The sequence below is a fragment of the Nerophis ophidion genome, linkage group LG27, assembly GCF_033978795.1.
Source record: "Nerophis ophidion isolate RoL-2023_Sa linkage group LG27, RoL_Noph_v1.0, whole genome shotgun sequence".
NCBI classification, from domain to species: Eukaryota; Metazoa; Chordata; class Actinopteri; order Syngnathiformes; family Syngnathidae; genus Nerophis; species Nerophis ophidion.
In genome coordinates, this window is record NC_084637.1 from 10,713,652 (window position 1) to 10,727,690 (window position 14,039).

General features: G+C 37.1%; 1 protein-coding gene across 4 annotated transcripts in view; it reads left to right on the top strand.

Annotated features, from left to right (window-relative positions):
• Nucleotides 1-6,722, top strand: part of LOC133544541 (receptor tyrosine-protein kinase erbB-4-like) — a 651,156-nt gene extending 644,434 nt beyond the window's left edge. For all 4 annotated transcript variants that reach the window (XM_061889985.1, XM_061889988.1, XM_061889987.1 and 1 more), the window contains exon 27: nt 116-6,722. In XM_061889985.1, coding sequence (XP_061745969.1) covers nt 116-924 — 809 coding nt within the window. In that variant the 3' untranslated portion in view covers nt 925-6,722. The remainder of the gene's footprint in view (nt 1-115) is intronic.
• The last annotated feature ends 7,317 nt before the right edge of the window (nt 6,723-14,039 follow it).

Here is a 14,039-nt window from a genome sequence, read left to right on the forward strand (position 1 = left end):
CAGTTTCTGTTTCCCTTTCCCTTGATCTAATTTCTAAATGTGACTAATTGATCTGCCTTTCGTAAACCCTTTCTTTATTCCTGTCCGTCCTTCTTCTTTTCTGATGTGTATACAGAATACCTGAACCCAATTGAGGAAAACCCCTTTGTCTCTCGGCGTAAAAATGGGGAGATCCATGCGTTGGACAACCCGGGCTACCACAGCACACCCAGCAGCCAGGCCAAAGCGGAGGACGAGTACATCAACGAGCCCCTCTACTTCAACACCTTCCATAGCACGGCTGAGACCCTGCGGAGAAACGGTCTGCCTCTTCCCACCCAGCCTCCTTCCGCCATCTCAGCCGCCACCTCAGGGTCCCACCTCCCACTTAGCGTCCAGACCAGCCTGCCCCACTACCCTCTCCCCACGCCTTCGCCATCTGGTATGCCGTGTCACCACGCTCCGCTGACCCACATCCTCCACGCCCACCACGCCATCAAACCCACAGCACAAGCTAGCATTCTCGGTGTCGGCTCCACCAGCCAGAGCCAAACAGGAACTACGGCACAGGCCTTGGCCTGCCATTCAGGTGTGCCATCCACGGCGGCGGCCCCCATCGGACTGGCCTGCCTGCCAGGCTACCAGAGCCACATAGCCTCGCAGCCTGCCAGCCTGCTGAAGCACGGTGGACAGACAGCAGGTAAAGCCGCTGGGAAGAAGCTGAAGGTAACCTTTGACAATCCGGAGTACTGGCAGCACAGCTTGCCTCCCAAACCATCTGACAGCACCCAGGGCGGGTCCGCCAACGCTAAGCTCTTCTACAAGCAGAATGGACACATTCGGTCGGCAGTAGCTGAAAACCCAGAGTACATGTCGGAGTTTTCCCTTAAGTCTGGCCCTGTTCTGCCACCTCCTCCCTACCGGCAGAGAAATACGGTGGTCTAGATTGATCCAGCCTCTAGAAACCTCTGCATTTCACTGACCAGAGCCTCCACAAACCCCAACTCTAACCATGATATCCGTTATAGACCGTAGCAACATCACCGCAGAAGGCTACCTGCACTTCTGTCAAGTAGTTACCGACTGCGATCCGAGACCGTGGGATTGTGAAGGACGAGTCACCATGTGGAATTACGGTCATTTCCAGCGGAAACTACTGCCGTCCACTCTGCTGTGTCCGTTGGAAGAGCAGAACAAGATTCCCTTTTCTTATTTCCCATGTATAGAAACCCATGGAATCGACAGGAACCTATGAAGGACTTAGAACGTGTTTCAACTTAATTCATCGAATGGAGGAAAACACGTCTGAGAAGCTGATCGGTCATGCTCATATTTTTACCCCAAGTATTTATTTTATACAGTAATGTTTGTTTCTTTTTCATTGGGTTGGTGAAAAAATGTAACTGTGCTGCTGTGACGACATTAAGTTTACATTTACACATATAGTACTTTGCTCCGAATCACAAAATACCCTAAAGCAGCAGAAAGTAGAAATCGAAAGACTTTGGGATATCTCAAAAAGTCTGAAGGGAAAGGTTTTATCAGCCAAAGCTGTGTACGAGTATTATTTACATGTATTTAAAGGACATTATTGAACATTTTTTTACAGTTTAAAAGCCATGTCACAACACAATCTGCAATCATGTCCGACAAATATTCCATTTTTTGTACAAAAGTATACTTGGTTAATATTTCATAACAGTTAGGGCGAGGGCGTGTTTTTTTTTTCATTAGCACTTTATTGCCCTAGGGACTCTACTTTATTTACCGTATTTTTCCGGTTATAAGTCGCTCCGGAGTATAAGTCGCACCGGCCGAAAATGCATAATAAAGAAGGAAAACAACATATATACGTCGCACTGGAGTATAAGTCGCATTTTGGGGGGAAATTTATTTTATAAAATCCAACGCCAAGAATAGACATTTGAAAGGCAATTTAAAATAAATAAAGAATAGTGAACAACAGGCTGAATAAGTGTACGTTATATGAGGCATAAATAACCAACTGCTATGTTAACCTAACATATTATGGTAAGAGTCATTCAAATAACTAAAACAAATAGAACATGCTATACGTTTACCAAACAATCTGTCACTCCTAACTGATAAATCCGATAAAATCTTCTTCTTCAATGTCGCTTCTAAACAACTCTGCCAACTCCAAAGGTATGCGCCGCTTCCTCTTGTCGTTTTCTGCTGCATATTTCACTACGTCCAGCTTGTAATCTACAGTACATGATTTCCTTTTCGGTGCCATTTTTGTTCAGCCCTTCTCAGTTTTTATAAGTGACCGCCAACGTTGAAATGATCCATTTTAATAGCTACGGCGGTAGCATATAGCAGTTAGCATTCCATGACCCACAATGCACTCCTGCCATGACCCTCCCCCGAAGAATTCTTATTGGTTGACGTGTGTGTAACGATTGCTGACATTTTCTTCGTCTCTTCCGCGAATGAGATAAATAATATTATTTGATATTTTACGGTAATGTGTTAATAATTTCACACACAAGTCGCTCCGGAGTATATGTCGCACCTCCGGTCAAACTATGAAAAAAACTGCAACTTATAGTCCGAAAAATACGGTAGTAACCTAACTCTTGCGTTACGAATGAACGATACCTCATTATGAGTGACTAATCAGAAGTTGTACTCCCCAATCAATAGGGTGCTTTCAACAAAATAATAATGAAAAATAAATAAATTAATACCTTGATTTTTGTTTTTACCGTATTTTGTTCCAAATAGTCAGAGGAACACCAAATAGTGCAATTTTTTTTCCACAAGAAATAATAAAAATTTCAATTAATGTAATTCGGACACAAAACACATTCTACACACTATAAAGAGAATAATTATAGTTTTATATGCAAAAAAAAAAAAAAAGTCAAATATTTAATAAAAATAAAGGTAAAAGTGATTTTACATTTATTAAAGACGGGCAGAGAGGAAGCAGTTATGAAGATGGCACCTTTATACTTTACTAAGAAGTATTTATTTTATTTATTTATTAGTGTTCCTCACCTTCTGTATTTTCAAAATTTATCAAAGTGCTGTTCCTTTTTTTGGCCCCATATCGGCCTATTTTGCACCTGGTCTCATGTGAAAAACGGCAAAAAAAAAGCAGAGAGACTGTCTGAAAACATGGACAGCACCTTGTTTAAAAGCGCCAACACAAATGAAGGTGACAAACACGGAGATGTTCAATTTCCTGTCTGCATTCTATGAGCAAATAAACCACACACATGTACAAACCCAGTTTCCATATGAGTTGGGAAATTATGTTGGATGTAAATATAAATGGAATACAATGATTTACAAATCCTTTTCAACCCGTATTCATTTGAATGCACTACAAAGACAAGATATTTGATGTTCAAACTTGAAAACTTTATTTTTATTTTTTGCAAATATTAATTAACTTAGAATTTCATGGCTGTAACATGTGCCAAAGTAGTTGGGAAAGGGCATGTTCACCACTGTGTTATATCACCTTTTCTTTCCTTTCTTTCCTTTCTTTCCTTTCTTTCTTAGTTTATTTCAAACATGAACCTGAACACACTTACAACAAAATACATCAAACAATCCCACATCATTTCACATCACATCATGTCCGAAAAGGAGTAGGAATAAGCAAAGCTTATTTAATCCTACCCCTTTCCCACATTAGAGCGTCTACAATTATATACATTCATCCACTGGCCTCTTTTATAGTAAAATGACATCCCTGAATGAGTAATACAAAATTTTTGTAATATGTAATTAATTAATTCAGTCATTATTAACATACTGAGATGAAGAATATCTTGTTTCCAATAAGGTTGAGAGTGTTGCTCATAATTCTTCTTCTTTGTACTTTGTAAGCATTATTAATTGGAACAGCCTCTTAAACTGGATCACATCAGTACAATGTTTAACTTCTGTACTTAATCCACTCCATAATTTAATTCCACTTACTGATACTTTTGACAACACTCAATAAATGTTTGGGAACTGAGGAATTAAATTGTTGAAGCTTTGAAAGTGGAATTCTTTCCCATTCTTGTTTTACGTAGAGCTTCAGTCGTTCAACAGTCCGGGGTCTCTGCTGTCGTATTTTACGCTTCATAATGCGCCACACATTTGGGTCCGGATGACAATGTTGAATATTTCCAAAAACAATTTGAAATGTGGACTCATCAGACCACAGAACACTTTTCCACTTTGCATCAGTTCATCTTAGATGATCTCGAGCCTGAGAAGCCGGTGGCGTTTCTGGATGTTGTTGATAAATGGCTTTCACTTTGCGTAGTAGAGCTTTAACTTGCACTTACATATGTAGCTACAAACTGTATTTAGTGACACTGGTTTTCTGAAGTGTTCCTGAGCCCATGTGGTGATATCCTTTAGAGAGTGATGTCTGTTTTTGATACAGTGCTGAGGGATCAAAGGTCACGGTCATTCAATGTTGGTTTCCGGCCATGCTGCTTACGTGGAGTGATTTCTCCAGATTCTCTGAACCTTTTGATGATATTATGGACCATAGATGTTGAAATCCCTAAATTTCTTGCAATTGCACTTTGAGAAACGTTGTTCGTAAACTGTTTGACTATTTGCTCACGCAGTTGTGGACAAAGGGGTGTACCTCGCCCCATCCTTTCTTGTGAAAGACTGAGCATTTTTTGGGAAGTTCTTTTTATACCCAATCATGGCACCCACCTGTTCCCAAATACCCTGCACACCTGTGGGATGTTCCATATAAGTGTTTGATGAGCATTCCTCAACGTTATCAGTATTCATTGCCACCTTTTCCAAAATATTTGTCACGTGTTGCTGGCATCAAATTCTAAAGTTAATGAGTATTTGCAAAAAAAAAAAAAAAGTTTATCAGTTTGTACATCAAATATGTTGTCTTTTTAGCATATTCAACTGAATATGGGTTGAAAATGATTTACAAATCATTGTATTCCGTTTATATTTACATCTAACACAATTTTCCCAACTCATATGGAAACGGGGTTTGTAATAAAGATGCATTACGGATTTCCTGGCAGTTGGTTTATAAAGAAAAAATGAGTGTCCAAAGTGAGGGGCCCGATAACCGAGACAATATACACACTGAATCATAAGAAAAGTACACAAACTAAGGTACCCCTTTATAATAACATCATAAAATATAACACAACACCTCACAAGATTGAAAAAGTTACTTAAAGGGAAAGTTAATGAATGGGGAAAATGTAAAGTATCTTCATAAAATGGTAAAGATTTATTTTATGAAAGAAATCCTAAACAAAGGCTCCTGATCACATGGTTTGTGGCACAAAGTAAAAATGTGACGTTTTCATGTCAATATGACACAGACTTAAAAAAAAACAAAAACAACAAAGACTGAAATTGCTGATGTATGCATTCCGGGCCACAAGTTGGCATTTTAATGAAACATTACCCGCACCAACTGCTAGTTCTTCTGGGTCTTATCAATTCCGTCATTTTTTTTTTTATTATTATTTTTATTATGATGTACAGACACAGGCATTCACAGGTTTTGTTTTTTGAATAATTTTAACATCAAATGTTTCCAAACTGCCTTTGTCATGCGTATAAAATGGGGAAAATTATTTTACCATCGACACAGTATAAAGGTCATGTAAGGGTACGAAAATACAAAAACTTTATTTTTATGTGTTTCATCCAACCTGTACTGTTAAACCTTTAGTTGTTTTCATATTCGCTTAAAACAGGGGTGTCCAAAGTGCAGCCCGCAGTTAATAGTTTACCGGCCCACCACACATTCTGCAAAAATTGCAAAATTGATAGTGTTGCAAAAATTTAAAAAAACATTAAAAAAAAAGTGTAATGAGGTAAAAATCTAATGAGAAAAAGTGGCAATGTTGACATTCAGGCAGTTTTTTTTGTTCCTTTTGTCTTTATTTTCTTTTTTTCCATTGCTCAAAAAAAAAGGTCAAAAAAATCTGTTATAATCAATCAATCAATCAATCAATGTTTATTTATATAGCCCTTAATCACAAATGTGTCAAAGGACTGTACAAACCACTACGACTATGACATCCTCGGAAGAACCCACATTAGGGCAAGGAAAACTCACACCCAGTGGGACGCCAGTGACAATGATGACTATGAGAAACCTTGGAGAGGACCTCTAGGGGACCGAAAGTAATGGATGTCGAGCGGGTCTAATATGATACTGTGAAAGTTCAATCCATAGTGGCTCCAACACAGCTGCGAGAGTTCAGTTCAAAGCGGATCCAAAAAAATCTGTTATGATGAACTATTACTTAAAAAGTATCACTTTAAAATGTTTTATGTGGAAAAATATTGCATTTGTTGTATGGTTGCCATATAAAAACATCAACGTTTTGACAAAAGAAAGCATAAAACAAACAAAATAATAGTTCAAACTTAAAATCAACAGATATATCAGAAGTTGATCTTGAAATTTAAGTGTTAAAAGTAAAAAGAAAAACTAGTAAAAATGCATCACTTTATGAGTGGGGAAATTTCGGATCTCAAATATATTAAGTAGGATTTTATTTAACTTTTCACTGTGATTACTCAAAAATATTAAATAATTAAAATCAATGGTGTCCTGCATTATTGATCTTTGAGGGCTTTAATTGCTAAATAAAGGAACTCTCCTGAAGGAATCAATAAAGTACTATCTATCTATCTATCTAAATACTGCATATTTCAGTTTTACTTTAAAAAACAAAGTTGTCTTTGACAAAAAGGCATAAAACCTTATTTGTTTTAGTTAATATCAACCTCAAGTTTATATAGAGATTTAATGTAAGCATTAAATAAAAAATAATAATAATAATTTGACTTATTTCTAACATTTTAGTGACTTAAACACTAAAAAATATTTAAAAAAAACATATATTTTGTTATGGTTTGAAAATTAAAAATATAAAAATGTCCCCTACATGCTTAAATTTGTCTGTGGAAAAAGTTTGGACACCCCTGGCTTAAAATGACTGTTTGCAACTTGCTCAAAGATGTATATTTCTAACCAAAAATTTCACCAGAACACCAAATACAGTGGTTTGAAATATCATATTTATTTTTTAAATATCTATATTTTTCACAATTACAGTAAAACCTCGAATTTACAAACTTCCTGTGCAGGGTTCGTACATAGAAAAGTTTATATATGGAAGCAAATTTCTCCGGAAGAAAGAATGTAAATATAAATAACGGGTTCCAGCTTGTACAAAAATTCATATTTTGGTAAAGTTTTGTACACTTTAAGGACACAAAAGCGCTATACGGTACTGTGTATCAAACAAACATAACAAGAGGGATGGAGATTGAAGTTGTATTTATCGTCAAAGTCGAAACATCATTAGCCCTGTGGTGCACTCATTGTTTGAAAATCACAAAACTCCTTAACTTTGACAGCCAGGTCGCTACAATGATAAGAAATACGAAATAAACTCAACTTCACCTTGTTTGGTTAATTTCTTTGCATGCGGTGGGAGGAGAAGGGAGCAGTGTCGACAACGCTGTGGATACGTCCTGAATACTTCAAACCACACCAAGCTTTTCCATTGCTTTCTTTGGACTCATATCCGGCTAGCAAAACTAGGAAAATGCTGTAAAACGGAAAAAAAAAAAAACAGAAAGTGTCAATTAGCACGGTAGCTAACGACAATATTGCTCTGCTGAATAAATGAGGCGAGAGTATCCGCCTGGCACGAAATAACCGTACTGCAAGGCACACGATTGATTTTGTATTTGGAAAAAAGTTTGTATACTGAGAGGTTCGTAAATCGAGGTTCCACTGTATTTTATCATATTTCCTTGAATTTGCTAATTAATTTAAAACCACTTCTCACTCCGGCGCTTACCAAAGGCATGCGGTAAATTTAGGCCTGCGCTTATAAATTTGAGTGTGATGTAAGGATACCATCATGAAAAGCACATTTAATAAAAAAATACTTTATTATGGTCTTACCTTTACTTATAAATGAAGTCCATGCGCAGCACCTTCTGATCAAAAGCATCGATAACTTGTTTATAGAAGTCTTCCTTATCTTTCTTCGGTTTTAAAAGTCTCTCTGTCTCGATGGAGATCTTCCTTTATTACCTCCTGCTTCCATTGAAAGTCCAGTTTAGAAAACGGTTTTATTTTAGATATGTAATCCTCCATGTTAAAAGTACAAGCGAGAGGAAAAAAATAAACGACGCTACTCACTCTTGCTGCTTGTTGTCACTTCTTCTGCAGCTTAGTTGTCGCAAGAAGGATCACTAGCGCCCTCTACGACCAGGAGGCGGGAGTCATTTAATGACTCATATTTGACACACGCAGCTACGGTATATCAATAAAACATAGCTACTTACTGTTCTTTTTAGCATATTCAATAGCTTGGACCTTACATCCTACTGAATAACTCTTAATCTTCTTCCCTTTATGCGATTTTAAATTATTGAAATCAGCCTCCTCTATTTTGAAAATGATGACAGGGGAAGTGGCACTCGTGACGTGACGAGTTTGACCCGGTGGTAATTCTAGGCATATGCTAATTATTTGGCGAAACGAGTTTGACCCGGCGGAAATTCTAGACATGCGCTAATAAAAATAGTATTTTGCGGAACGAGTTTGACCCGGCGTTAATCCTGAGCCGGCGGTAATGCTAAGCATGCGCTAATTATTTTGCGAAACGAGTTCAACCCGGCAGTAATTCTAGGCAGGCGCATACTATATACCCGGCGGCAATTCAAGGAAATACGGTAATTCACAATTGTTCGTCGGCTCGAGTAAAAAGACTGGTGTTTATAATCCTGAGAACATGCACAAAAGCAGTCCCAGAGAAATAAAAATAAAAAAATTGCAGTCATGCTGTTATTACGATGGAATTTACATTCAATAATAACCAGTGTTAATACAGTTTGGAAAGGTTTCCTACGGCCACATTCCTGATGGATCTCGCATAAGAGGAAGGTGGAGGATTAATAATTTTGCAAAGCAGTCAGCTGAAAATGATGAAAAGCACCACTTTAGATAGAAACTGATGCTGGGGTCAAAGTTAGGATTGCCACAAACACGTTTCAAATTGATCGCCCAAATTTGTCATGTTTCATGTATCGGGTAAAACGCGACGCAAGTTAAGCTACCGTAACTTAACTTTGCCACATCATTTGCCATCTTTATCCGACAAAATTGTGGTAAAGTTGGAAGTTCCGCAAAACACATTTCAAATTGAACACTCCTAATTTGTCACGTTTCATGTGTCGGGTGAACCGCGATCCAAGTAAAGCTACCGTAGCTTAACTTTGCCACATCATTTGCCATCATTATCTGACAACATAGTGGTTAAAGTTAGAATTGCCGCAAAACACATTTCAAATTGAACACTCCAAATTTGTCACGTTTCATGTGTCGGGTGGACCACGATCCAAGTAAAGCTACCGTAGCTTAATTTTGCCACATCATTTGCCGTCATTATCTGAAAACATTGTGGTCATAGTTAGAATTTCCGCAAAACACATTTCGAATTGAACGCCCAAATTGGTCGCGTTTCATGTATCGGGTAAACTGCGACGCTAGTTAAGCTACTGTAGCTTAACTTTAACACATCATTTGCCATCATTTTCTGACAAAGTTGTGGTTAAAGTTGGAATTGCCCCAAAAAACATTTCAAATTGAACACTCCAAATTTGTCATGTGTCTGGGTGAACCGCGATTCAAGTAAAGCTACCGTAGCTTAATTTTGCCACATCCTTTGCCATCATTATCTGAAAACATTGTAGTCACAGTTAGAATTCCCGCAAAACACATTTCAAATTGAACGCCCAAATTTGTCACGTTTCATGTATCGGGTAAACTATGATGCAACTTGAGCTACCGTAGCTTAACTTTGCCACATCATTTGCCATCATTATCCGACGAAGTTGTGGTTAAAGTTGGAATTGCCGCAAAACACATTTCAAATTGAACACTCCAAATTTGTCACGTTTCATGTGTCGGGTGAACCACGATCCAAGTAAAGCTACCGTAGCTTAACTTTGCTACATCATTTGCCATCATTATCCGACAACATTGTGGTCATAGTTAGAATTGCCGCAAAACACATTTCAAATTGAATGCCCAAATTTGTCACGTTTCATGTATCGGGTAAACCGCGACTCTAGTTAAGTTACCGTAGCTTAACTTTGCCACATCATTTGCCAACATTATCTGACAAAATTGTGGTTAAAGTTGGAATTGCCGCAAAACACATTTCAAATTGAACACTCCAAATTTGTCACGTTTCATGTATCGGGTAAACCGCGACGCTGGTTAAGCTACCGTAGCTTAACTTTGCCACTTCCTTTGCCATCATTATCTGACAACATTGTGGTTAAAGTTAGAATTGCTGCAAAACGCATTTCAAATTGAACACTCCAAATTTGTCACGTTTCATGTATCGGGTAAACTATGACGCAACTTGAGCTACCGTAGCTTAACTTTGCAATCATTATCCGACAACATAGTGGCGCCTCGCTTACATGCAAACAAAAGTTGGCGCCTAAGGTTGCAAACAGTCACTTTAGGAAAAACAAAACGTTTCTCTAAAATGCTTCGGTAAAGTCTCAAAACTCGCCAAGCACTGACGTTTTGTTCCGCTTCGTCATCATCTGGCAGAGTTTCCTTCTTCAGGTTGTTTATTTTCTGTAGTTTAATAGACGAGAGCGCGTTGAAATCCAAACCTCCCCCATCGAGCACTTTGATCAAAACGGGCAGGGAGAGGAGACACGACTTCTTCCTGAAACAACCAACTTGTTTATCCGCTCGCTCACCACTTCAGAACTAAGTGCTCGCAGAGATCAGTGGCTCCGCGTCGGCCAGGAGTTCACGGAGGAAACACTTTTTGAGGGATGGCGGGGCTGGGGGGGGGGAGTGGTGACCGGCTTCCAGACTATATTCTATCGAAAGTGTTTGTTCCAAACAGTAGTCATATAATGTTGCTTTGATGGCGCCATGATTATTTGATGAAGGAGCATTTTGTAATCCCTTTTGGAGCTGGAAACTCATTGAAATGGAGACAGTATTTTAATGTGTAGTGTGAAATATTTATAGCACATTTGAGTTTGTTTATACGGCGCGATGGAAGGAACTGCCAAAAGTGGGTTTCAAGGAAAGAAAAAAAAAGGGCACGATGGTGATAAAAAAAAAGGCTTATTTCCATGTTTGCCCAAAAAATCATCAGGCAGGCGAAGTGGATGTTTTGAGTAAGAGGGAGATGAGGACACTGGCGTGTTATTTACTGGCTGCCTTCCTGATTTCCACCAAAGCAATATTTTTCTCTCCTCTTTCATGTTGACAGAGGTACCTTCGACGACCCTGTCAAACACACCCCCTGCTCAATTTCCATTACACCAGGGGGTGTCACACTCATTTTAGATCAGGGGGGGAAAAAAAATCTACTCCCGAGTGGGCCGGCACTGGTAAAAATCACGGCACGATAACTTAAAACTAAAGACAACTTCAGATAGTTATTTGTTTAGAAATAGAACAAGCATATTCTGAAAATGTACAAATCATAATGTTGTTGGGTTCTTTTTTTTTTTTCTTGCACTTACATCAGGGGTGTCCAAACTTTTTTTCACACAATGTGCTTTGGCCCGAAAAAGGTTGAAAAACACTGTTGTAGATTATATTTATTATATTTTTTTTTACATATGTAAATAAATAAAATACACTACACAATGTTAGTGCACTAGTCGAGGAAAACTACATAAATAACATCCTGTAATTTGATTTTGATATCATTTTTTTATCTTGATAGAAAAATAACACCAATAAGTTGACTGATGAATATTATCAGATAAATTATTCAGAAAGCATAAATAACGACAAATGAAAATAGAATACTATTAACCGCAACATGTAAGTCAGGGGTGTCCAAAGTGCGGCCCGGGGGTCACACATTCTGCAAATATTACAAAATTGATAATATCGCAAAAATAAAAATAAAAACATCTAAAAAAGTGGAATGAGGTGAAATCTAATGAGAAAAAGTGGCAATGTTGCTCATTTTGTCTTTTTTTTTCTCTTTTTAACATTGCTCAATAAAAAAGGACAAAAAAATCTATGTTTTAATGAATTATTACTTAAAAATTATCACTTTAAAATGTTTCATGTGGGAAAAAAATATTGCATATGTTGTGTGGTTGCCATATAAAAACATCAACATTTTGGCAAAAAGAGCATAAAACAAACCAAAAAAATAGTTCACACTTAAAATCTACAAATATATCGGAAGTTGATCTTGAAATTTAAGTGTTAAAAGTAAAAAAAAAAACTAATAAAAATGTATCACTTTATGAGTGGGGAACCTTTCGAATCTCAAATATATTTACTAGGATTTTATTTAACTTTTCACTGTGATTACTCAAAAATATTAAATAATTAAAATCAATGGTGTCCTGTATTATTGATCTTTGAGGGCTTTAATTGCTAAATGAAGGAACTCTCCTGAAGGAATCAATAAAATACTATCTATATAAATACTGCATATTTCAGTTTTACTATAAAAAAACAAAGTTGTCTTTGACAGAAAAGGCATAAAACCTTATTTGTTTTACTTTATATCAACTTCAAGTTGATATAGAGATTTACTGTAAGCATTAAATAAATAAATAATAATTTGACTTATTTTTAACATTTTAGTGACTGAGACTCTTTATGCTCCCCAGGAGCCCTGGGGATGAATAAAAAAAATCCATATATTTTGTTATGGTTTGAAAATGAAAAATATCAAAATTGCCCCCGCATGCTTACATTTTTCCATGTGCGGCCCTCTGTGGAAATAGTTTGGACACCCCTGCTTTACACGACGTGGTCACTTTGTCTGTTTCCTTTACAGTGCATCCGGAAAGTATTCGCAGCGCTTCACTTTTTCCACATTTTGCTATATTACATCCTTGATCCAAAATGAAATTACTTCATTTGTGTCCTCAAAATTCTACACACAATACCCCATAATTACGATGTGACATTTTTTTATTTCAGTTCAGTTTATCTGGAACATGCATACGATACAATGTAAGGCATCACACATTTCCAGTCGTTTCCTTACAGCACGTCCGAAAAGGAGTAGGAAGAAGCTGAGCTTATTTAATCCTACCCCTTTTCATACCAGAGCAATTTTATCCAATTTCCTTGTTCTCTGTAACAGAACAGTGAACAAATAGATAATATACCATAGTAAGCAAACAAATAATAAACATATAAATAATATTTGTCTCAATAAAAAAAGGTACTTTGTGAACAGTTGTAGTTTGAACAGTTTCTTAAACTGAATCATATTGGTGCTTTGTTTATTTTATTTTTTTGTTAATCCATTCCATAATTTAATTCCAAATACAGATATGCTAAAGGTTTTAAGTGTTGTACGAGCATACAAATGTTTTAAATGAGATTTTCCTCTTAGGTTATAGTTCTCCTCTTTTGTTGAGAAGAATTGTTGTACATTATTGGGTAGCAGGTTATAGTTTGCTTTATGCATAACTTTAGCTGTTTACAAATGCACCAAATCAATGAATTTCAATAATTGTGATTTAATAAATACATGTGTATGTTCTCTATATCCAACATTATGTATTAATCTAATTGATCTTTTTGTAACATTGTTAGTGAATGAAGCGCACATTTGTAGTTATTTCCCCATATTTCTACACAATAACTCATGGTAACACTAGTGAGCAGTAAAGAATATAAGGTGATTTTTGGTCTAGAAAATGTTTAGCTTCATTCATTATTGACACGTTTCTTGCTATATTTAAAGTATTAAAAATAAAGACACATGTACATAAGTATTCACAGCATTTGCTCAATACTTTGTTGATGCACCTTTGGCAGAAATTACAGCCTTAAGTATTTTTGAAGATGATGCCACAAGCTTGGCACAACTATATTTAGGCGGTTACACCCATTCTTCTTCGCATCACCTCTCAAGCTGCATCAGGTTGGACGAGAAGCGTTGGTTTTCTTCCAGGATGTGTCTGGACATTGCTGCATTTATCTTTCCCTCTATCCTGCCGCCAAAAAAAAACATCCCCGCATCATAATGCTG